At 39.5% G+C, this 24,017-nt stretch overlaps 1 protein-coding gene across 2 annotated transcripts; it reads right to left on the bottom strand.

Moving 5' to 3' along the window:
* Nucleotides 1-7,163: 7,163 nt before the first annotated feature.
* kras (v-Ki-ras2 Kirsten rat sarcoma viral oncogene homolog) lies at nucleotides 7,164-21,713 on the bottom strand. 2 transcript variants are annotated; one of them, XM_061969933.2, is made up of 6 exons: nucleotides 21,380-21,713; nucleotides 19,807-19,924; nucleotides 19,031-19,209; nucleotides 18,751-18,910; nucleotides 14,844-14,968; nucleotides 7,164-8,711 (listed from the first exon to the last, which is right to left on the bottom strand). In XM_061969933.2, exons 2-5 carry the CDS (start codon nucleotides 19,915-19,917, stop codon nucleotides 14,849-14,851), a joined length of 570 nt encoding a protein of 189 aa, XP_061825917.1. In that variant the 5' UTR covers nucleotides 19,918-19,924; nucleotides 21,380-21,713; the 3' UTR covers nucleotides 7,164-8,711; nucleotides 14,844-14,848. The 2 variants fall into 2 exon arrangements, with proteins under 2 accessions (XP_061825917.1, XP_061825918.1); XM_061969934.2 differs by lacking the exon at nucleotides 14,844-14,968 and having other exon boundaries at nucleotides 21,380-21,694.
* Nucleotides 21,714-24,017: the final 2,304 nt, after the last annotated feature.

Raw genomic sequence — 24,017 nt, forward strand, 5'->3', positions numbered from 1 at the left:
GTAGACCTTTGTGTTATAAATGTTCTATATAGTGTATTCTTCTTTTTGCAAGCATTTTTCAGTCATTTTGTCATCCATGGTTGATTATTTTTCTTTTGCTTCTTACTAAGTTGTTTCAATGGACAGTGTTTGTCATAAAGCATCTCAAAGGTATTAAAAAAATACCATATGCATCATCTACATCATGTCCCAACTCTGTTTTCTCAGATCATTTTTGAAAGCTGTCATACTTTGTTCTGTACATATTCTTTAAAAAGTATTTTTGTCATCCATGTTCCTCTTCTTGTAGTTTCCGTCGGAGATTATGAAAACTGGCAGATGATCACCGATGTCGGATATTAGCAGGTCACTTGTGGTATTTTCAAAATCATTAGTGAAAATATTATCAATAAGTGTGGCGCTGTGTCCTAAAATTCTTCTTGGCCTTGTGATTTTAGGATATAAACTCAGGCTATACATTGTCAATAAAGTCATCTATGGGCGTTCAAGAGGTCAATGTTGAAGTCTCCACATACGAAGGTTATTTTTTTGACTGATTTCAGTAAAAGTTGCCCTAATCCAGTTCTCAAACGTATCAATGTTTGACTTCAGTGATCTATATATACAACTGATCAGTACGTTCTTGCTTTTTTCATGACATAATTCAATGGTGATACATTCTAAGATATTATCAATAGCTAGTGACATACTTTTTACCACTTAACAATATATAACAATTACTATGTACAATATTACAGTATATGTGACAGCAGCAGCATAAAATAGAGAGTAGATCCAGCAGAAAATAGACATTAAAAACAAAGAGAAGTAGCTAACCTGTCAGGTGTCAGGTAATAGACAGATATCATCTATTGCTGTATGGCGAGTGATTATACAGCAGGATGGAGTGCGAAATGAAGGAGTTCTTGAATCGCACAGTGCGGGAAGGAAGCTGAAGGAGCCTGTTGGAGTATGAGCTCCGCTGTCCCTTAATTGTCAGGTGGAGTGGGTGGGCAGGATTGTCCATGATGGCCAGCAGTTTGTCCAGTGTCCTCCTGTCCCTCACTGACACAAACGCCTCCAACTGCGTGCCAATAGTTTGGCCGGCTTTCCGGATCAGTTTATCAATCCGGTTTGAGTCCCTTTTGCTGGTGCTGCTCCCCCAACAAACCACTGCAAAGTACAGGGCACTGGCCACAACAGACTGATAAAAGATCTCCAACAGCTTGCTGCACCCATTAAAGGACCTACGCTTCCTCAGGAAAAAGAGTCTGCTCATGCCCTTCTTGTAAACAGCTTTGCAGTTGTCCTTCCAGTCCAGTCTGCTGTTCAAATGGACTCCCAGGTACTTATACTGCCCCACTGCTGACACCTCCCGGCCCTGGATCTTGATGGGCTCCACCGGGGTCACTCTCTTCCTGAAGTCGATGACCAGCTCCTTGGTCTTGTCCACATTAAGGACCAGATGGTTCGCCTGAGACCACTCCACAAAGTCAGCGATCAGTGTCCTGTACTCCAATTCCCGTCCCTCTCTGATACACCCGACCACAGCATAGTCGTCAGAGTATTTCTGCAGATGGCAGGACCTGGAACTTTGCTGGAAGTCTGAGGTGTACAGGGTGAACAGGAAAGGAAACAGGATCGTCCCCTGTGGAGCACCTATACCACTGACCACAGTATCAGACAGGGAGCTCCCCAGTCGCACAAACTGGGGCCTGTCAGACAAGTAATCAGTGATCCAGGAGACAATGGATGAACTGACACCCATCCTGAGCAACTTGTCACTCATCAAAATTGGCTGAATGGTGTTAAAGGCACTGGAGAAATCAAAGATCATGATCCTCACAGTGCCCTTCCCACCATCCAGGTGAGAGTGAGCATGATGCAGCAGGTAGATAACAGCCTCATCCACTCCTACATGGGGCTGATATGCAAACTGTACTGGATCCAGGGAAGGAGCCACCAGGGGTCTCAGCTGATCCAGCACAAGTCTCTCAAGGACCTTCATGACCTGGGACGTCAAGGCAACAGGTTCTGAAGTCGTTCAAGCCCAATGGGATGGGCTTCTTGGGCACCGGCACTATGCAGGATGTTTTTCATAGCACTGGTATCTGGTATTCTAGCTTCAGACTCAGGTTGAAGATGAAGTGCAGGATCTCAGTTAGCTGAGCAGCGCAAGTCTTCAGGGCCCAGGGGTTGACTCGGTCAGGGCCTGCTGACTTGGCTGGATTGACTCTCTCGAGCTGTCGTCTTACATGTCCAGGTGTCAGACACACAGGGCTGGCTTTCTCAGTGGGGGTAGAAGTGGGGGGAAAAGAAACAGCGGTGGCAGGTAACAGAGAAGGAGTTTGTGTATTGAAGTTCAGGGGAGGTGTGAGGACAGGAGTCGTGGGGGGAGGGCCAGTAAGGGGTGCATTGCTAAATCTATTGAAAAACAAATTCAGCTCGTTGGCTCTATCTACACCCCCATCCAGCAGTTTGGCTTTGTTGTTGAAGCCTGTGATGGCTTTCATTCCTTTCCACATGTTCAGAAGTTGTTAATATTCAGTGTTTTATTGTTCATAGTTAATATTGTGAATCCCACTGTCTTTATTTTAATGTACATTTTGGGTGTCCTATTCAGTAAAAAACTACAATTCCTTTCCGTTTTTTTGAGGTGGTCTGTCATAACTTTTTAGAATACTATCGTACATTGTGACTTTTGGTATTAGTTTTCTTGGGGAAAAAGGGACTCAAACACACATACTGTACAGCAGATTTTTACAGCTAAATGTGTATATATCATTTATACATTGGCCCTCCAGACACATTTTTTCTCTCAATGTGGCCCACCCAAGTCAAAATATTTGCCCAGCTCTGATGTACATGGTGTACATATTAATGTGTACTTATGGAAGTAGACACAATAAAACATACTTGCCAACCTTGAGACCTCCGAATTCGGGAGATGGGCGGGTGTTGGGGGGCGGGGTTGAGGTGCAGGCAGCATACCTCTTCCCCTTCGAGCTGTCTTGGATGAAAAATTCTTTTTTCCAATCATTTTGGAACTTGCAGGCGTATTTCTTCTTCTTACTCGTCGTCGCCATGTCTCTTCTTCGTTCTTCTGCTTCGTCTCCTTCTTGTTGTGTGTGCAGTTGTGCACTGAGCTCCAAAAGCCGTAGAAGTTATTGTAGCCTCCCGGAGGAGTTAGTGCTGCAAAGGGTTCTGGGTATTTGTTCTGTTGTGTTTATGTTGTGTTACGGTGCGGATGTTCTCCCGAAATGTGTTTGTCATTCTTGTTTGGTGTGGGTTCACAGTGTGGCGCATATTTGTAACAGTGATAAACTTGTTTATACGGCCACCCTCAGTGTGACATCTATGGCTGTTGACCAAGTATGCATTGCAATCACTTGTGTGTGTGTGTGCTTGAAATTAACGTTATTAAACCAGTTAAAAGATCATACAACATGTCGGTAAAGACTATTGTTAAACCCGTCCCACGCTACATTATTATGTGACTGTGCCGGCACGCTGTTTATATGGAGGAAAAGCGGACGCCTGGACAGCATGCGGCTGTTAAGGGGTGAAGGTGTCAGGTGAGAGAGGACGCTAAAGGCAGTGCCTTCAAGGCACGCCCCCAATATTGTTGTCCTGGTGGAAATCGGGAGAAATTCGGGAGAATGGTTGCCCCGGGAGATTTTCGGGGAGTCTCCCGGGAAAATCGGGACGGTTGGCAAGTATGCAATAAAAGTGTGTAAAGATTTGTCATTCAAGATGGATTTTTTTTTTTCAATGCAGCAAAAAAGCACAGCGATTGTGTTTTTGTGAAAAATGTTTTCTGTGTGAAGGGCTTCTGAAAAGTGAGGGTAAGTTGCACAAACAGGCGAGGTCATCAAAACATATTCGAATTGTTTGCCCCGCAAGGTTCCTCAAACCAATTAAATGGTTTATCCTCTCATGAGTGCATGTTTCAACATGAGATCACCACAATAAGAGCTATCAATATCAGGCAGGTCGCTTCTGTCCCAAATATGCTCTGTCATTTTGATTATGGCAACTCTGTGAGCATTTATTTGCACACATGAGCAGATATGAGCTATCCGTTTTTGAAGCGTGTTCACTGGCTCTAATTGACATTTATCTGGAAGAGATCGTCCGGGAAAAAATGTCATCTTTGATGCAACATGACACTTGCCTTCATCAAATATGACAGAAGAAAGCGCGTCCTGCAACATGCGCACAACCTCTCACTTTGCCAACTAGAAACGACAGACATTATTTACAGTAGACTATGCATATCATTGGCGACACACAGACGCCATACACCGAGTGGGTGTACTGAATGCAGTGCACTGAAGCGGGCTGCAAGTTTCCATTCTGTATGCCATGGGTGTCAAACGTACGGCCCCAGGTTTTATCCGTCCCGCAGGATGAGTTTGCTAGGTATAGAAATAAACCTGACATTTTTGAATGAAAGAAACAGCTGTTCTAAATGTGTCCACTAGATGTTGCAATAGCAATTCTTGGTATCTTTGTAGATGATCCTGCACATGTCAGTCGAGGAAAATGATCAAACTACATAAATAACATCTTGTAATTTGATTTTGATGTAATTTTTTTTATCGTGATGGATTGGAAATTAATGACTGATGAACATTATGACATAATTTATTCGGAAAATATAAATAACGACAAGGATAGAATACTATTAAACGCGAGATGTAAGGGTAAAAGGAAAACCCAACAACATTATGATTTGTACATTTTCAGAATGTGCTTGTTTTATTTTTAAACAAAGAAAACAATTTGAAGTTGTCCTTATTTTTAAGTTATCGTGCCGTGATTTTACCAGTCCGGCCCACTTGGGAGTACACTTTTCTCCATGTGGCCCCCGATCTAAAATGAGTTTGACACCCCTGCTGTATGTTCAGGAAATATGCAAATGTAGCGATTTATTCCCCCTCAAGGAAATGTTATGTATGATTCTAAAACAGATTAATGGAATTTTATGGTTTATTTTCTCATGACAAGTGAGGCTCCCCCGATAAAACAAAGCTTTGAGTTTAAATATACAGTATACGCATGTTTTTGCATTTTTTTTAAATATATACAAACATCGGGTTTTTTTCAGTATGAATAAAGTTCGGACACCTCCTGGTTTGTAAATACCATATGAAAACTGATCCTCCAAATAGACCGTTAAAATTGGTCTACTATTATGGGGTATTGCAATACCCCATAATACTGCACTTAAAAGTGCCCTGTACTTTGCAGTGGTTTGTTTTGGGAGCAGCACCAGCAGAATGGACATAAACCAGATTGACAAACTGATCCGGAAAGCTGGCCAAACTAGCGGAGCTCATACTCCAACAGGCTCCTTCAGCTTCGTTCCCACAGTGTTCGATTCAAGAACTCCTCCATCCAGCTGTATAATCACTCCACATACAGCAATAGACCATAACTGTCTATTACCTGACCGCTTCTATGTTAGCTACCTCTCTTTGTTTATAATGTATATTTTATGCTGTCCTTTTTCTTTTGCTGCAGCTGTTACATATACTGTAGTATTGTACATGGTAATTGGGATTTGTTATACATTATATATATTTTATAAAATTATAATATATCTATGTATTATACACTGTATATATAATATCTAAATATTACATATGTTCTATTTTATATTGCTACTATGGTACATGTTTAGTCTACTTAATACCTGCATAACTCTTTGCATCCTTTGTAACTGAGCTACTGTATGGAACAATTTCCCTTGTGGATCAATAAAGTTTGTCTAAGTCTAATATAATGTAATGCAAATACCTAACCTCAGTATGCATAAACATTGATGGTAAAAAAAACTGATTAGATTGTTTTCTTTTTGACGTTCTCTAAAGATCAAGGTTGACTAAAAACAAGTTAGACCGTTTGTGTCTTGCAAGGCATGCGTAAACAGCGTCCCCTGTTGGCCAAATGTGGTAACTGTAAAATAAAAACTGCGCCGCTTAAGTGGCAGCAGGTTGTATCAGATCTGTGCTTTTAATGTCTTTTATGTTATTTGATGTTTCCCTGTTCTAACATCATTTCCCCATTGTGGGATAATTGTCACGTCTAAAATCAGTTCCACTGTGGTCTACTTTGTTCTTTGTAGACTTGTAAATAAGCAAATAAAAAAAGGATAGTTGGATAATCAAGCTTCTATATTATATTAGGAGGCAAAAAGTATTCCGTTCAGTTTGTTTATTTGGAATATGCATACGATACAATGTGATGCATCACATATTTCCAGTTGTTTCATTACAGCACGTCTGAAAAGGAGTAGGAAGAAGCTGAGCTTATTTAATCCTTATCCATACCATAGCAATTTTATCCAATTTCCTTGTTCTCTGTAACAGAACAGTGAACAAATAAATAATATACTATGGACTTCCTTTTTATTGTCATTCAAATTTTAGCTTTACAGCACAGATAAGAACGAAATTTCGTTACATAAGCTCATGGTAGTGCAGGATAAAAAAGCACTACGGTGCATATATAAATAAATATATATAAATATATATATAAAAAATAAATAAATATATATAAAATAGATTACTGTACAGATTTATATAAATAAAATAAAGTAAGCAAACAAATATTAAATACATAATCTTTGTCTCAATTTTTTTTAAAAGGGTTCAACTTCAAGATGTTCATAAGTATTGTTCTGTGTACTTTGTGAACACTTGTTTGAACAGTCTCTTAAAATGAATCATATTGGTGCTTTATTGGTTTATTTGCTTAATCAATTCCATAATTTAATTCCACATAATGATATGCTTAAGGTTTTAAGTGTTGCACGAGCATACGCATGTTTTAAATTAGATTTTCCTATAAGGTTATATTTCCTCTTTTGTTGAGAAGAATTGTTGTACATTCTTGGGTAGCAGGTTATAGTTTGCTTTGTACATCATTTTAGCTGTTTGCAAAAATGCACCAAATCATTGAATTTCAATATTTGTGATTTAATAGTTTGTATGTTCTTTCTATCCAACAATATTTATTATTCTAATTGATCTTTTTTGTAACACCGTTAGTGAATGAAGCGCACATTTGTAGTTGTTTCACCATATTTCTGCTGTAAAAATAGCAACAATCTATTTTAGGTGTGAAAACCTGAGCCAGGCTTTCCAGTGAAGTGTTTTAAAACATGAGACTGAGCCAGCTTCCTTTTTATGTTCTTTAATACACATTAAATAGGAGTGGTGGGGTTCTTGGCAAAAAGAAACAGACAAAAAGATGCAATTAAGATCAGATCACGACTGAACATATTGCAAAGTGGCCTTTCATTCACGTCCCTAACCCTTGAACACACACAGTCACACACACACTAGGAACACTCCATTTGAGAAACATTCTGCAACACACATTAATGAAATGAAGCACAACCTACAAAATATGCACCTTTCAGTATGACAACTATACAAAGTGTGTTAAAATAGAATCACGGTTTAAGTGATTCGGGGGAAATCAACTGTTGGCACGCAATAGGGATGGGAATAAAAACGTTTTAAAACACAGGGTCGGTAAAAGAAAAACGTCTTTCCAAAATCTTGTCGAGGGCGACCCCTGGTGTTCACAACTCACACTTCACCAGCAAAAACACGAGTATGAAAGTGTAGTGTATTTAACCGTTCTCTATTGATAAGGAAAAAAGAGTACAGTTTGATAATTAATGTACATCCCAATCAAATGAATCAATCAAATTGTGCCTCGTGATAACATTAACTGTCAATTATTCTGCTGAATCGTTTCGACACCAAAAGGCAGTTTTCTACATCATTGCAACACATGAAGGAATTTGACCCTAAAATAATCTCTAAACCAGAAACAAACAGAATAGGTCTGGTCTGTCATTTCACAGACTGCCACAAACATGACAAATATGTTCACATGTGAGAAGAGCATTTAAGTATAAAGGAAGGGCTGTGTTCTTGTGTGGATGTGCATTAGTCTAACAATGGCGGGTTTGGCTCTCACAAGGCAAAGGTGAATTACTGAAGACCCGATCAACTGGACTGTCGCTGCCCGCCTCATCAACAAGGCAGCTGATGAACACACACACACAGGACACCATGCATGCCGCCACAAAAACAAGAACTAAAGAAGGCGACGAGTTCGCTCCCCACACGACACAAAGAAATGACGAATGGATGAATAGCTATTTAAAGTTGTTAAAAACAGTAAAAGGATGCCATGCATACATAAACATTTCTCATTGGAGAGTAATTTACACTAGATGAGTACTTTTTCTTTGGCATCCCAGGCCATGAAGTAACCTGTAGCCAAAGGACCTTCACAGAACAAAGTGTCCGGGAGTTGTGATGTAGATTGCAAACTTGGGGAAGAAGAAAAAAAATCACCACCCAACAAAATCAGAACAAACCAAAATGCATGTGAGCAACTGGCACAGAAAATAAAGCGTAATGGTGTCCAAGTAGCAAATAAGAAGGCAGACAAAGTGGGTCGAGTTTAGTATTGGTTACAGAGGGTGTTGAGAAAAAGGCTAATAATTTAGTGTAATGTACAAAATGTTTTACTTTATCTGTTCAACATAGTTTCTTTTTTTAAGTCTGTCTGGATAAGGACTGATTTTTTCACAGGAGTGTACACTTTGTCTTGGACTTCTTTTTCTTTTTTTTGCCCTCCTTGCTCATCTTCTCCTTATGCTTGCGGATTTCTCGAACTAACGTGTAAAAGGCATCGTCCACTCCCTGGAAGAACAACAGAATAAAATGTGGATTAAAGATGTGCTGGGTCAAAAACACCATTCCAGAAAGAAGCTGCATTTACCAGAGGACAGAAAACAAATGTGCATCGACTTTAACTGCTAGCTTTTCAACAAAGACGACAAACGCCAGTGTAAATGCAGCTACTTTACAGAAGGAATATTCCAGTAAAAGTGTCCTTGAATGCACCACAGAAGAGAAAGAACAGGAATTACTGAGAGGAATTTGTGTCAGAAGGGAGAAGTCAGACAAAACAGACTTAACATCAACAGTACGTCTGCCAATTTCTCATCATAGCCACGTCACAGCCAGCGATTAAGTCCCAAATTGAGTATGATCTCCATTAATCACCCAGGTTGGCTCACGAGCCCCAACACCTTTGAGCGTGTTCATTCCAGCAGACTGACATACTTTTACGCTGCAACCTCGGCCACAAGCTGGGGGTAGAAGGAGAGCCACTGTGCTTTGTTGTGTTCCCAAACTCTTGCATTTTAACCAGGGCTGAAACCTAAAATAATACATCAATAATTACTTACTATGGGCTTCAATAAATGTATTACTATTTTAAAGAATTGCAGCTCTGTACCGTTAATGCAAAACATATTTATGCAGTGTCTGAACAAAGACTAGATCATAGCACTGCCCTTCATCTGTAGAATGTTCATGTATCAGGCACACATCTAGCCGGAACCAACACGTTTTCTTGGAAACATCCTCACACTGTGCTTGTCCAACTGAACTGCATCATACATCAGAGATGTCTAAATAATTTGTGGTGAACATACAGTAGGGCTCGATGATTTTATAGCAAAGAAGAATCCCAGAAGTGGCCAATAAATACAATCTACTATTAAACGCGGAAATAGGCAGAATGTTAAAGTTAAAGTACCAATGATTGTCACACACACACGAGGTGTGGCGAAATTATTCTCTGCATTTGACCCATCACCCTTGATCACCCCCTGGGAGGTGAGGGGAGCAGTGAGCAGCAGCGGTGGCCACGCCCGGGAATCATTTTTGGTGATTTAACCCCCAATTCCCACCCTTGATGCTGAGTGCCAAGCAGGGAGGTAATGGGTCCCATTTCTATAGTCTTTGGTATGACTCAGCCGGGGTTTGAACTCACGACCTACCGATATTAGGGCGGACACTCTAACCACTAGGCCCCTGAGTATTCTGTCATTGTGAGAAAAAGGTATGTTTATCTGCACCTCCTCACAGACACTCAACGGCGCCAGCACCTTAGCCGACTGCCCTGCATCCTTGTCGGTAGAGCTGGGCGATATAGCAAAAAAAATTATCACAATTATTTTTTCCATGTCATCTGAACTCGATTAATATCTTTTTTTTTGTTAAAGGATTAGAGCAGGATTATAGTGAGTGCTGTTGCATCCCTGTTTACTATTGCAGTATCTTCTTACAGACATCTCTGTCATGTTTGATGGAGGCATATAACAGCTGACAACTGTCATTTTGTACATATTTATAATGGTGTTTACTAGAGGTGCAACCTTACAGGAATCCGACGCTACAGTCCGTACCTGGTTTTAGGGCCACGGTGTTGCTTCTTTTTGATACGTTTTGTTAACCTGACTCTCGCCAGATCCTTGTAGTTCACTGAGCTCCGCACAAGGATCTGGGCTCGAGGGCAATGTAAACTCCTTCAAGATAGCAAAAAATAATGAACCAATCAGGATTGCCGGGCGGGATTTCATAGTTGTGACATAGCGCCGAAGCGACTATTTGATTCAAACAGCAGCGAGGAGTCGTGTGCTGACATTGATTCTGCTATTGCAACTGTTTTGCGACATCAATCGAATATTAATTCTTTAAAAGATGAACAGTGAACTTTTTGCTCTGTCGTTATCCAATATGTCGGCTGTTCTGTTTTGGATTTCCCAGCGTCACAAGTTGATTTCGATGTGAGTGGTTGAAGTAGCACGTCATTCAAGATAATGGACAAGTGGTTTATCCAATCCCATACAATGATTTTTTACAAGGCCCCACCTTCTGAAATACATCTCCTATTGAGAAGTCCCAGATCCTTGTGTGGCGCTCAGCGAACTACAAGGAGTCAGGTTAGTTTGTTGTGGGGGTAAAGAAAAACAACCTCTTAAAGGTTATTTTGTTTTTTTGCTTGTCATCACAAACATTCTGCAGTAAATAAACGTATCAGTGGTGTACTGAATATTATAATACTTTTTTTTCAAGTTAACGTTTGCTAAACAACACTTTCAAATGGTAAATTATTATTTGTATTCTATGATTACTAATATACATCAGTGCTTCTTACCAGTGTTTTGGCAAAGGGCAAGCAGTGACAGAGATAGTAATGTTTTTTTAAAAACCCAACTACAGTAGCTTGTATTTAATAAAAGTACATGAAAGTGCAGTGTGAATTTGAGGTACTGTAAAATAATGTGTACAAACACAAAACAAGTTTAATGATTATTTCAGGAACAAAATGATTTTGTAATCCACAAACGATTCGAACAAAAAGTGTTTTTCAGTATGTTATATCTGAGGAGTTGATTCTTTGCAGACACAAACAAAGTCTAATTAGAAAATATTTTTATATAAAAATGCCCTTTTCTGATAAAATTAGTAAGTGTGTTTATTCTCGCAGTCGTGTCCAATACAGTATAGTTCAGTCATAAAGACATGTGGGACTGAAGTCTGACAGGGAAGTTACTGCTCCTAAATGTTGTTTTTCAACTTCTGTGCTAGTGTTAGTCATATTTCTTTATGTTATTCCTATTTCTTTTTTTCATTCTTCTCGGCTGCACTTCCAGCTGTGTGAGGGGGAAGAGGGACAACGCTGTTTAAACATTAATTACGTCGTGACGAGCCTGACTTTCGCAAATATGGAACAGGGGGTGGCGCACACACACGGGATCACAATCACTAAAGGTGGATTGTTACGTGCAGGATTATACCAAGCATCGTTGCTTCCCTACGGTTTACTACTGTGGTAACTTCTAACAGACAGTTCAGCCATGATTGATCGCGGAAATATGCCAACAGCTGATCACCTCGATCTAACTCAAATTAATCGCGATCAACGATCACGATCATATAATCGCCCAGCCCTACTTGTCGGTCTCCCTGTCTGTAGAGGTGGGAAAAATGATCGATTCTCCGATGCATCACGATTACAACGTGGGCAATTCATGAATCAATGGACGAATATCTAAACATCGAGTATTTATGTATGTTAAATAACGTTATATAAAATCTAATGCATTATTATTATTATTATTATACAGAGTTCTAAAATGTGGCACGACTAAGTTTATGGCGACTTTGGCCAAAGTGTCTGAACGTTCGGTGGTTTTAAAAGGCACAAAAAGGATGTCTGCTCGCCTTGTAAGGACTTTCATTAGTTTTTTCACTTATCAGGTTACGGTACTACAGTTCTAACGTATCTAGTCTTCTATACAGATGGTCAACAACTTTTGATTATCCTAAATAAATAAAAATAAAATGGACTCTCAATCTCTGTTAGCAAAAATTTAGCATAATGAAGTGCAGTTTTTTCACCAGTTCGGTTATTTTTTTCCCCTGTAAATTTGCCATACTGACACGTTCGACCGTGTTGATAGACTGATCTTGTCATTCAAGCTGAAATATTCCCATAACGAGACATTTGCTTTGCAATCATATTTTTTCCTCCTAATTGTTGTTACACTAGCGAGTCGCTACGGGCAAGCCTCTGTTGCTGTAGGAAGCTGTCGCCACTCCTTGTGTGTGTTTAAGCTACCAGTCCCACCTTCACTCATATAGACAAAGATTGTGGATGACTGACAAGAGTGTTCACGTCGTTCATTTAATTTTACACGCTCAGGTGCTGAGAGCGATGCAAAGAGTGAACCCTCTTGTAGCCTGTTTGAAAGCGAAGAATGAAGTAAAACACACACAATCATGGCAGTTTATTGAAGCGGGCAAAGTTAAGTTAATTTTAATTTATCGTTTAATTAATGGACTTAATATCAGCCCAGGTCTTACTAATTGTCGCCCAAAAGCCGTGTGAAAAACACTGTGCTAATGCTAATGTTAGCCAGCTTTTGTTAACGCGGCACCGATGTTACGGATGGTCGCATCTTGAACATCCTTCTTTCTAAATTACTAACTTGACAGCTTCAAATACTATAGATTGAACATCAGTGCTAAAATAACTAATGCATCCATGTGTGTGCTTTCTCTTACTTTAAAAGTATGTCAATTTAAAGCAGTTACGTTACAACATTATTATGTTACATTAATACGCTTTGACTTGAAATACTGGGAACATTTGCCCTATAATGTATTGTGTCAAATGTAAGAATTACGGCATTTAATTAATAATTTTAATCACTGATACAAAAGGACATGCACTATGTAGGTAAAATAAATCAGGGGTGCCCAAAAAGTGCGACCCAACGGCCATTTTTGAATTACCGTACATTGTTAATTAAGTATATAGTATACATTTTAATTCAATACATTTTACTTTTGTTACTGTATGTAAAAATCTGCACTGCAACTATACAATTTCCCCATTGTGGGATGAATAAAGGTCTATCTTATTCTAAAACACCAACGACTATTTGATGTGTCATGCATAATACATCAGCTGAGATGTTTTTCTTCAAATATTCTGATGTACACTGAACTGATTTTAACATCTTTAGTTTACAAAATGTATCAAAGTGGCCCCCTGCATTCTTTGAATTTTTCTGTATTTTTCAGCCTGCAGTGACAAAAGTTTGGATACATCTGGTGTAAATTGTAAAAAAAAATGTTTTTAAATTATTTAAAAAAACAGGATATGTGAAACATCTAAATAGATTTAATAGGGCCCTACAAGTGTAAATTTAGGTATGAGTTCCAATTTACACTACATTTCCACCTACGTGTCATAGGAACTTCAGGACCGCCTGTATTGATGAATTAATACTGCTGTCAGGGTCAATTATAATCCCTGTAAATGTTGATGTATTATATGCAGTTTCTGAGGGAACACTCCTGAAGGAATCAATAAAGTACCATCTATGCAGCTCTGGTTAGATATCATTAGATCAGGACTGGCACCTGATATTTTAGGCAGTGAGTTCACAGGGTGGAAACCTTGTACATCTGGTGTAAATTATAAAAAAAAAAAAAGTTTTTAAATTATTAAAAAAAACAGGATATGTGAAACATCTAAATAGATTTAATAGGGCCCTACAAGTGTAAATTTAGGTATGAGTTCCAATTTACACTACATTTCCACCTACGTGTCATAGGAACTTCAGGACCGCCTGTATTGATGAATTAATACTGCTGTCAGGGTCAATTATAATCCCTGTAAATGTTGATGTATTATATGCAGTTTCTGAGGGAACACTCCTGAAGGAATCAATAAAGTACCATCTATGCAGCTCTGGTTAGATATCATTAGATCAGGACTGGCACCTGATATTTTAGGCAGTGAGTTCACAGGGTGGAAACCTTGTACATCTGGTGTAAATTGTAAAAAAAAAAATGTTTTTAAATTATTTAAAAAAACAGGATATGTGAAACATCTAAATAGATTTAATAGGGCCCTACAAGTGTAAATTTAGGTATGAGTTCCAATTTACACTACATTTCCACCTACGTGTCATAGGAACTTCAGGACCGCCTGTATTGATGAATTAATACTGCTGTCAGGTTCAATTATAATCCCTGTAAATGTTGATGTATTATATGCTGTTTCTGAGGGAACACTCCTGAAGGAATCAATAAAGTACCATCTATGCAGCTCTGGTTAGATATCATTAGATCAGGACTGGCACCTGATATTTTAGGCAGTGAGTTCACAGGGTGGAAACCTTGTTTACCCCAGATTGGACCAAGAGTAAACGAGCATGAAAGAAGAGCAGTTAAATGAGCCAATAAAATCAACGGTACCAAGTCAGAGATTACAACCAACCATCACAAAGACACACAGAAGCAGGCACAAATCATCCGTTGAGTCCCGTTAGCGCCTCACCACAGCCCCAGCAGGTTAGCTTGGAGAAGCCAACACACCCTTTGTCCCTTGCTTTAGTCTCCACAGTCCAGTTTGAGCATATGTAAAACAGAGTCGGTGGTGGGACCAAGGGTGCATACACTTACCCCTTTCACATCACAACACACTTTTTAAGCTTGACACAGCGCGGCGTCTTTTCCTCCTTGCAGAGCTTATTGAGGCGGTACTGCCTGATCTCCCGTACCAGGGTGTAAAAGGCATCTTCCACTCTCTGCAGCAAGACACAACTTCCCTCAGTGGTGAAGAACACAATAGTTGGGCCGCATGTCACACAGCTTGCATACATATTACACACACACACACGTTTGGGCTCAGGTGGCTTGACCAGCAAACAACTGGTCTGCTGACTCAAAGGCCAACTCAAGTTCTGCCATATTTGTCTTTACGGTCACCAACTTACCTCCTGGGGAATTTGCCATGTGCTTTTTCTGGGCTATGCTGAATTAGACACATTTTGTGCAATTATCAAACCTTTTCGACACAATGCAATGTGATGGGTCGTGGTTAGGGCCTAGCATAACAGCTTCTGCCCTTAGTATTTCGCTACGCCTGACGGTATAAAACAAGACTTGCCGTGTAGTTTTTTTCAGCGCTTTAGCGTTGGCTGGGTCTAAAAATAAACTACATCTCCCAGAATCCTCTGCGCAACGTGGAGCGCCATAAGTAGGAAGTAAAGTGTGTTTGTAGTCGATAAGAGGAATTGCTTTTTGGGACATGTCCTGAAAAAATTTAATTAAAATCTATCCATAACAATTTGAGTTATTTTGCTAAAAAACTAACTCTGGCGAAAACATAACCTCTTTGGCGCAGGTAAGGAAGTCTGCGTTCTGCAAAGCAATACTTTCGTCTCGAGCGTTTTTAAGGTGACACAGAGGCAGCTGGTCACATAACACCACGCAAAAGGTACTCACCAAAAAAGTTAGTTATGAGAGATCAGTGTGGCCAACTGAGCAACTTTGTCGTCATATTTAGCGAGTATTCAGACCCTTCCACTGCAACTCAATATTAATGTTCTGATTTTTTCGGTAGAGAGATGTACAAAATTCCCACGCAGTACGCACTAAATGTAAAAGCCAGGAATTGTTTCAATTGTCATACATTTTACCCAGTACTCAAATACAAGCAGTCTACGAAAGTTGAAGTATTTGCTGTGGCGACCGGGGAGTGTGTATTACCACGGCTGTGAAAGGCAAGGTTGGAAGTGTGCAGAGCACTTTCATGAAGGGGAAAGCCCAGCCTTTGACTAGTTATAGTGCCAAGAAGAGATACTCTTCCATCCTTTGGTAACACTTAACGGATTCTTTTTAATGGGCCCGTGGCACCTTGAAGAAATTATGACCATAAACAAAACCACAAACATTAAAAAATAATAATAAAGCCAAAAGGCACAATGTAACGAGCTGAAATTACTCAAAGACATGTCTAAATGTGAATATTTTAAGCCTTATTAAAAAAACGCATTCACATGTCTTGGCAGAATTTAAATTGCAGTATCAGCTGCCAAGAGGTAGCTATACATTAAAAAAAAAACAGCAGTGATATATAACCTTATACTCTTCCTTTCATGACCACTTGTAATTTAACAGCGAATAAATGCAAGACGCAAGACACACTCCACTTGTCAATTCCTTCTCTCGTTCCAGTTTTAATTAGTACTGCTTAGAAATGTAATGATATGAAAATTTTACATCACAGCTATTGTGACCAAAACTATCACGGTTATTATGATTGCGGTACTGTTGAATGTAGGGCTGCAATTAACAATTAATTTGATAATCGATTAATCTGTCGATTATTACTTTGATTAATTGATTAATAATCTGATAAAAGAGACAAACTACATTTCTATCCTTTCCAGTATTTTATTGGATTATTATTTATTATTATTATTATTTATTTTGATTATTGTTTCTCAGCTGTTTGTACATGTTGCAGTTTATAAAGGTTTATAAAAAATAATAATAATAATAATAAAAATTGCCTCTGCGCATGCGCATAGCATAGATCCAACAAATCGATGACTAAATTAATCGCCAACTATTTTATAATCGATTTTAATCGATTAGTTGTTGCAGCCCTAGTTGAATGTGCTCAAAAAGTACACACAATGAAATATTTTGACCAAGTTGTTTTTAAAAAAAAAACTAAAATAAATAGACATGCAAAGATGAGTGAAGAGCCTGGTGTGCTCATGGGCCAATTTCACTTCAAAATACATATATTTAAATATTTTGACCAACTACCTTTTTAAATAACTAAAATAGACACACTATTTTGCATTTGTTTGTGTTTCTTATGCTTCACTGATAGTGTTTTAGTCTTAAAGCGGAAAAGAGCTCATATTGAAGTATGACAACCATATATGCAAATTAGACAATGGTGTTCATCTTGTACTTGACATTGTTTATAGGGTTAGGCGCTATAAGTGTTCAACTTCAGCCTAAACCCTTTCGGTCTGCAACATTTTCATTTTCATTTTCAATCTATGAATGTGCAACTGTTTGTTTATTTTGTTGACCATTGACCGAAGAATAATAAACTATAAACTATAAAGTGTCATCTAAACGCCCCCCGACAAATTGATTGTAGTCCTGTAGAAAACACTGTCTACAAAGTTGGTTTTTAAAGATACAGTACTCAATGTAATCATCAAATTTCAACTTATTATGCAATTCTTGTTAAGTCATTCGTCTGTACAAAATATTGTAAAACTGACTCATCAAAAGTTAAACAGCAGCACCTTGTAGGAGGAAGAGCACCGATACACTTGGGTAAAAACAGGTTATTCTGGTGGGAGAATTGAATCATGGTAGGGCTGGGCGATATACCGGTATAACACTTAATACCGGTGTATTTTAGAAAGATATATACATTTGAGACAATACCGGCATACAAGTATCTTTTGATGTGCCTTTGTTACGGTCGTAGCTGAGGAAGGGTCTGGCGCACGTCAGGAGTTGCTACTGCGCATTGCCGACACCGACCACATTCACCTTCTCCCGACGTGGCTTATTAACCAGAGGTAACACAAGCCTGTGAAAAAATTCAACAGAGCAGCCTTCAGAGCCAACAAACTGCCGCTGCCAACTGCTGAAGCTAACAAATACAGTTCAGCTGAAACCCTCGCTGACGTCACATGTCGCTTGTCGATCGACACCGTCTTTTAAAAAAAGGCACATGCACGCACTTCCATGCTGCTCTCATTAACTTTTCTCAACTACATGTATTTAAAGTTTTTTTTAATTAACGCATTAATTACTTTCCCCAGTAATTAATTAGATTTATTAATGAGTAATTCCATTCGTAGTTAAATTACATTTTTTATTTACGTAACAAGTAACTATAATTTTTTTTAAAGTAATTTTCAGAACACTAGAGGTAACAGTAATGTGGTGTTGAGTTGAAACTAAACACTTTTGTTTTGTTTAAAATACCGATATAAATCGTATATTGCGATTCGTCATATCAGTTTTGGTCCATATCGTCCAGCCCTAAATCATGGCAATGATTATTTCACCACACTGGATCAAGCAACATGGCAGAGAGACCAAACAAAGAAGTGTTGACCAAGCTGCACCAGCTCGACAGCCACAGAAGGCCCTGATCACAACACTCACCACATCACTATATAAGACCGAAAAGACCACAGAAAATATCCCAAACACAATCATGGTAACCACAATCAATAATCCCAATCCTCATCCTAGAATAATTACTGGTAGTTTTTAATCACATTTACAGATATGCAGATTATTAATAAAATAGGAGACCCAGAAGAAGTAATCTCACATATTCATGACACAAAAGCATGCAATAATTAGAGTATCCCCGGAGAAATACCAATTAACCAGAGTGGACTGATATAACTCCCAGTGAAAAGTGTTAAAAAAAGTTACACAAACGCAGAACACCACACATGACACAAGAAGACGTGTAGAGTTTAAAGCGCTGAGAGTAGACAGTGTCAGTGTGTGACTCTGGCTGGACTCGTACCTGTCTGGTTTTGGCTGATGTCTCAATGAAGGGAATGCCGTAGCTACGTGCTAAGTCCTGAGCCTGTTTGGTGTCCACTGTTCGGGACGGGAGGTCACACTTGTTACCCACCAGCACCATGGGGACATCCTCAGAGTCCTTCACCCGCTTTATCTGTTCTCTGTACATTGACATAAATAGAATTTAGACTTCAACTAAGACATGGTGCAATTACAAGTAAAGCGAAATGTTTTGGAGGTGTGTAACAATCTAGATTTCTATAGGGGTCAGCACAACTTACCTGTAGTTGTGAATGTCCTCAAAGGACTTGGTGTTGTTGATGGCAAAAACACAGAGGAATCCCTCCCCTGTTCTCATATATTGATCTCTCATAGCGCTGTACTCCTCCTGACCTGCAGTGTCCAGGATGTCCAGCAGACATGTCTCTCCATCTATCACCACTTGCTTTCTGTACGAGTCCTGCAAGAGAAAGCCAGAAGATGTATCAGGAGTGTGTCCTAATAGCAGCTGCAAAAATACCCCAAATAAAACAGTTGGGAATGGTTACAGTAGGTCTTTTCCCCCAATTTACTGTATATTATTATACCAATGTGAATAAATAAGTGTGTTGGTGTTTCACCCAGCTCTCATTCTCCAGGCCTTAAAGGTTCTATGGACTTTTTTCATGTGTGCACAAAGGTAAAATAGTATTGATAACATGTTTTATTGGGTAACACTTAATACACTGGTTGTAGGCGCCACACATCATACAAGAATAATTATTTGATGAGTGCCTCTGAGTCAGCAGCCATCTTATTAAATGTGCAGATCTAATCCACAAAACATGAATAATTAACTTGCGTCTCAGTAACTATGTTCTCTCTATATATGGTAAGGTTCAAAGACAGCAGACAAGGAAATTAAAACATGTTTGATGTCTCTACACTTAAATCTTTAAGAACGCGTTAGAACCACTCTTACACAGGAATCTCCTTGCTCTGACCCCATACCAAAATACACATCACATTATGGAGACAGGAAGATTCAAGATATTTACATGGATGTACATGCACATACCTCAATGGTGGGGTCATATTCATCCACAAAGTGGTTCTGGATAAGTTGAATTGTAAGTGCGCTCTTGCCAACGCCACCAGCTCCCACCACAACCAGCTTATATTCTGTCATGATTAACCTGTGGCACCAAAGGGAAGCACATTGTTGGACACTGAAAACCATTAATTCAACATCAGTTTCTCCATGCACTATGAAACGTTTACATTTTTCAAAACGGCAATGTGAAGTAAAAATGTGTTTACACACACACACTTCTGGCTGTACGTTTACTGGTAGACTGCCTAATGGAGACAGTGTCATCATTTTAGGTAAAGGGATCTATCAGTTGTGAAAAGACAAAAATCCTTCATTTTAGGTCAACAACATGCTGACTAGTTTATACGCTGTCAATTATTTTAATGACTCTCAATCAGACACATTCTTGACAATTTTTTTTTGAATGCAATCTGTTCTTTATTATTACACTTCCCTATGACAATATTTGACCAGTTTGCAAAAATCTGTTGGAGAAAAATTTGAATACTATTAAGAAGCTCTTAAACGCAACAAGAATAATCATATGGGGTATAATACATTAATAAATGAACAGGACAAATGTAAAAACCCAGATTTAAGGTTTTGCTGGGCTCTAAAAAAAATAAAAATAAAGAGTAGTAAATAAAGTTGGATCTTTTTAATGTTTGAGCTACCAATAATGATGATTAATAGCAAATTGTGTTACCCCTACAGTAGATAGTCAAATTAATAGATGACTATCTATTAAGATTACACAAACAACATATTAGAAAACAACTCAATAGGATGAGCTGCATTCTCACGGCAACACTCACTTGTAGGTTACAACTACAATAATAAACACTATCTGACAATGTCAAAACAAAACTGAAAATGTATCTTTCTTCAAGGCATGAGAATTGTACAAGCTCACCTGTTCTAATACTACAATTATGACAACACCGATAACACTCCAGAACACCTATAGCCTAAGTATTTACACTAGAAGTGTTTGACTATATGTAATATCATGTTGTAACATCTAAAAGGTCTCACTTCTTTAGATTAACCCATGTGTAAAGCGTCAAAACTCATATTAAAATCCTAATTCTGGTGTGAACGTTCAAAATAATTCTTCAAATATATGCTTGGAGACTGCTGGGTTGCCAGGTGGTGGGGTGAAAACCTCTGAACCCTGAGAACAACCAGGCTGCGGTGTGCTAAAAGCTAAGCTAGCTTTGGAGCTAACCGCGACTTTAAAAGTAACCCAAAGCTCATTTGTCAAGTCATTAACAGAAATAATTCATCGACGCAACATTGTTCACTTGGTATGACTGAGCATCTGTGCTATTAGTTAAATTAAAGGGTTAAAAAAAGTGCCAAGTTTGAAGCCGCCATTGACAAGCTAGCAACAGCGTAGGGCCGACATTCGCTTCGCAACTGGGCGTCGTTTTGCATTTACAATGAAAATAAGACGGCGCTTTAAAAACAATGACATAAGAATACATGCATTCACCAACCAGTTAGGGTGTCGGGTAATTAAACGTACAGATATGTGAATCGTGCACATATGTGTTACCTTTAAACGAACGGAGTTCCGCGTCTCAAAACGAGTCAAGCTGATCTTCCTCTCGCCTCACACGATGATGTCTGCATTTCCCGCTCCGCTACCAAAGGCCCACATCAAACCTGTCTGCTTCGTACCACAGCACGCCAAACTAAGTCAACAAATCAATAGATTGAACTTTCCATTTGTCCCAGCGTCCGGTCTCGCTGCTCAGTTTCTGGCCTCCTCTTGGCGAATATGGGCGGATACCCTGAGCGCACTTTACCCACAAAGCCTAGCTGGAGAGTCCACTCTGGGTCATGTCATTTTATCACTGTATTCTACCGCGATAACCTCATCAAACACACTTTCATGCACCTTTACAGCCATATTGTGTCTATTTTATTTATATTTGATATTAATCACACAGACATGACATCATTTATTACCGCCCCTGTGCTTTTTTATTCTTTTTTTTTTAGTGGGGCGTGACGTGTGTGTATTCGTGTATTATGCAAAGTATAGCGTAAGTATGTAGGTCACGTGGTGTAAGTTTCAGGGCAGTATGCTGTGCTGCTGCCTGCCGTAGAGTCAACATAGGCTAGGGGGCGACTCCAGTATATATAGGCTCTAAATATAACTGGAATGTCCCGGTTGGACGTCATTCCAAGGCAGGGAAGTGATTTGGCAATCCCTTGTCAGTTTTCCTACGTGTTCGCGAGGTTTCCTCTTGCGCACGGTATGCGCATACACACTCTTTTTATGGCTTTTAGAGCAAAATCGGTGCACTGCATATCCACTAGCATTTATGTTCTTATTTTCTGAAGAATTAGGATTTTTTTTTACTGTCAACCTGTTTTTAAATAAACTAAAACAATAATTCTCAAACTATCCATACACTTGGGTAAAACGGATCCTGTTTGGGTCCCACATCAACCTTAAGAAAGTCGATGACTTCCCCATAAAAGTAGGTGACATTGTTATCACCAGGAAAGATGAGGTCACCTACCTAGGTTCCATTCTAGAGGCTAATCTTTCCTGTGATAATATGGCAACCAAGGTAATCAAAAAGGTCAAACAACGAACAAGATTTCTCTATAGAATCTCCTCTCTGGTCAACAAAAGCACCATGAGGATTCTAGCGGGAACTCTCGTTCAACCCTTTTTCGATTACGCATGCACCTCCAAAACCCTCACATCTAAACTCCAAACATCCCAGAACAAGCTAGTCAGATTACTTCTAGACCTCCACCACAGGTCACACCTCACTCCTACTCACTTTTTCAAAGTGGGCTGGCTCAGGGTGGAGGACAGAGTAAAACAACTTGCACTGAGTCTAGTCTATAAAATCCACTACACCTCCTTGATACCGAAGTACAAATCAAACTACTTCCTTAACGTAAATGACCACCATAACCACAACACCAGGGGGAGCTCCACTAACCACGTTAAACCCCAGATTCCGATCTAACAAAGGTCTTAACTCATTCTCTTTCTATGCCACATCAATGTGGAATGCGCTCCCAACTGGTGTAAAAAAAAAGGGCATCTCTATCCTCCTTTAAAACCGCAATAAAAGTACACCTCGAGGCAACTTCAACCCTAAACTAACACCCTCCCCGGATTGTTAATAATCAAATGTAAATAATCAAATGTAGATACTTTTTCTTCTGCTTTCTGATCTCTCTCTCTCTCTCTCTCTCTCTCTCTCTATGTCCACTACTTGCTGTACATATCCTACCAGATCAGACCTACACTGTTTCAATGTCCATGTCTCTGATCTCAATTGTTGATGACTGAAGTGATGATAACAACCAAACCTAACCCCCACCCGCGTCCCTCCACATCCCACACCCCGGATTGTAAATAATGTAAATAATTCAATGTATATACCCTGATGATTATCTTGTGTGATGACTGTATTATGATGATAGTATATATCTGTATCATGAATCAGTGGACCCCGACTTAAACAAGTTGAAAAACTTATTCGGGTGTTACCATTTAGTGGTCAATTGTACGGAATATGTACTTCACTGTGCAACCTACTAATTAAAGTCTCAATCAATCAATCAATCAATGGTACGTATTCCATTTAGTGCATGGTGCGTCCAAACTGCGGCCTGTCTGCATTTTCAAATTGGCGCGCGACACGGAAAAAGGTGGAGTGCCATCTCCAGGTTGGGGAGGAGACCCTGCCCCAAGTGGAGAAGTGGAGGAGTTCAAGTACCTCGGAGTCTTGTTCACGAGTGAGGGAAGAGTGGATCGTGAGATCGACAGGCGGATCGGTGCGGCGTCTTCAGTAGTGCGGACGCTGTATCGATCCGTTGTGGTGAAGAAGGAACTGAGCCGGATGGCAAAGCTCTTAATTTACCGGTCGATCTACGTTCCCATCCTCACCTATGGTCATGAGCTTTGGGTTATGACCGAAAGGACAAGATCACGGGTATAAATGAGTTTCCTCTGCCGGGTGGCGGGGCTCTCCCTTAGAGATAGGGTGAGAAGCTCTGCCATCCGTCCATCGTTTAAGGTTCCCTTCCTCAGACAACTTTTACACGGGTAAGTGCGCCGTGTATTTCTTGAATATCCGGCTCTTATATTTGTATGGACTCTTTGATTGTTTACAAACTGAGTTCGGAGAGGAAGTGACGCCAGAAAGAACGCGCCACAG

This window comes from Nerophis lumbriciformis, linkage group LG10 (genome assembly GCF_033978685.3).
Source record: "Nerophis lumbriciformis linkage group LG10, RoL_Nlum_v2.1, whole genome shotgun sequence".
Classification (NCBI taxonomy): domain Eukaryota; kingdom Metazoa; phylum Chordata; class Actinopteri; order Syngnathiformes; family Syngnathidae; genus Nerophis; species Nerophis lumbriciformis.

Bases quoted from the DNA above. Each gene is read 5' to 3' on its own strand.
- kras (XM_061969933.2), bottom strand. From the start codon at position 19,917: ATGACAGAATATAAGCTGGTTGTGGTGGGAGCTGGTGGCGTTGGCAAG. The intron at 19,210-19,806 runs GTATGTGCATGT...TTTCTCTTGCAG, and splicing joins AATATGACCCCACCATTGAG to GACTCGTACAGAAAGCAAGT. The intron at 14,969-18,750 runs GTACGAGTCCAG...GTCTTGCTGCAG, and splicing joins CATCAGCCAAAACCAGACAG to AGAGTGGAAGATGCCTTTTA.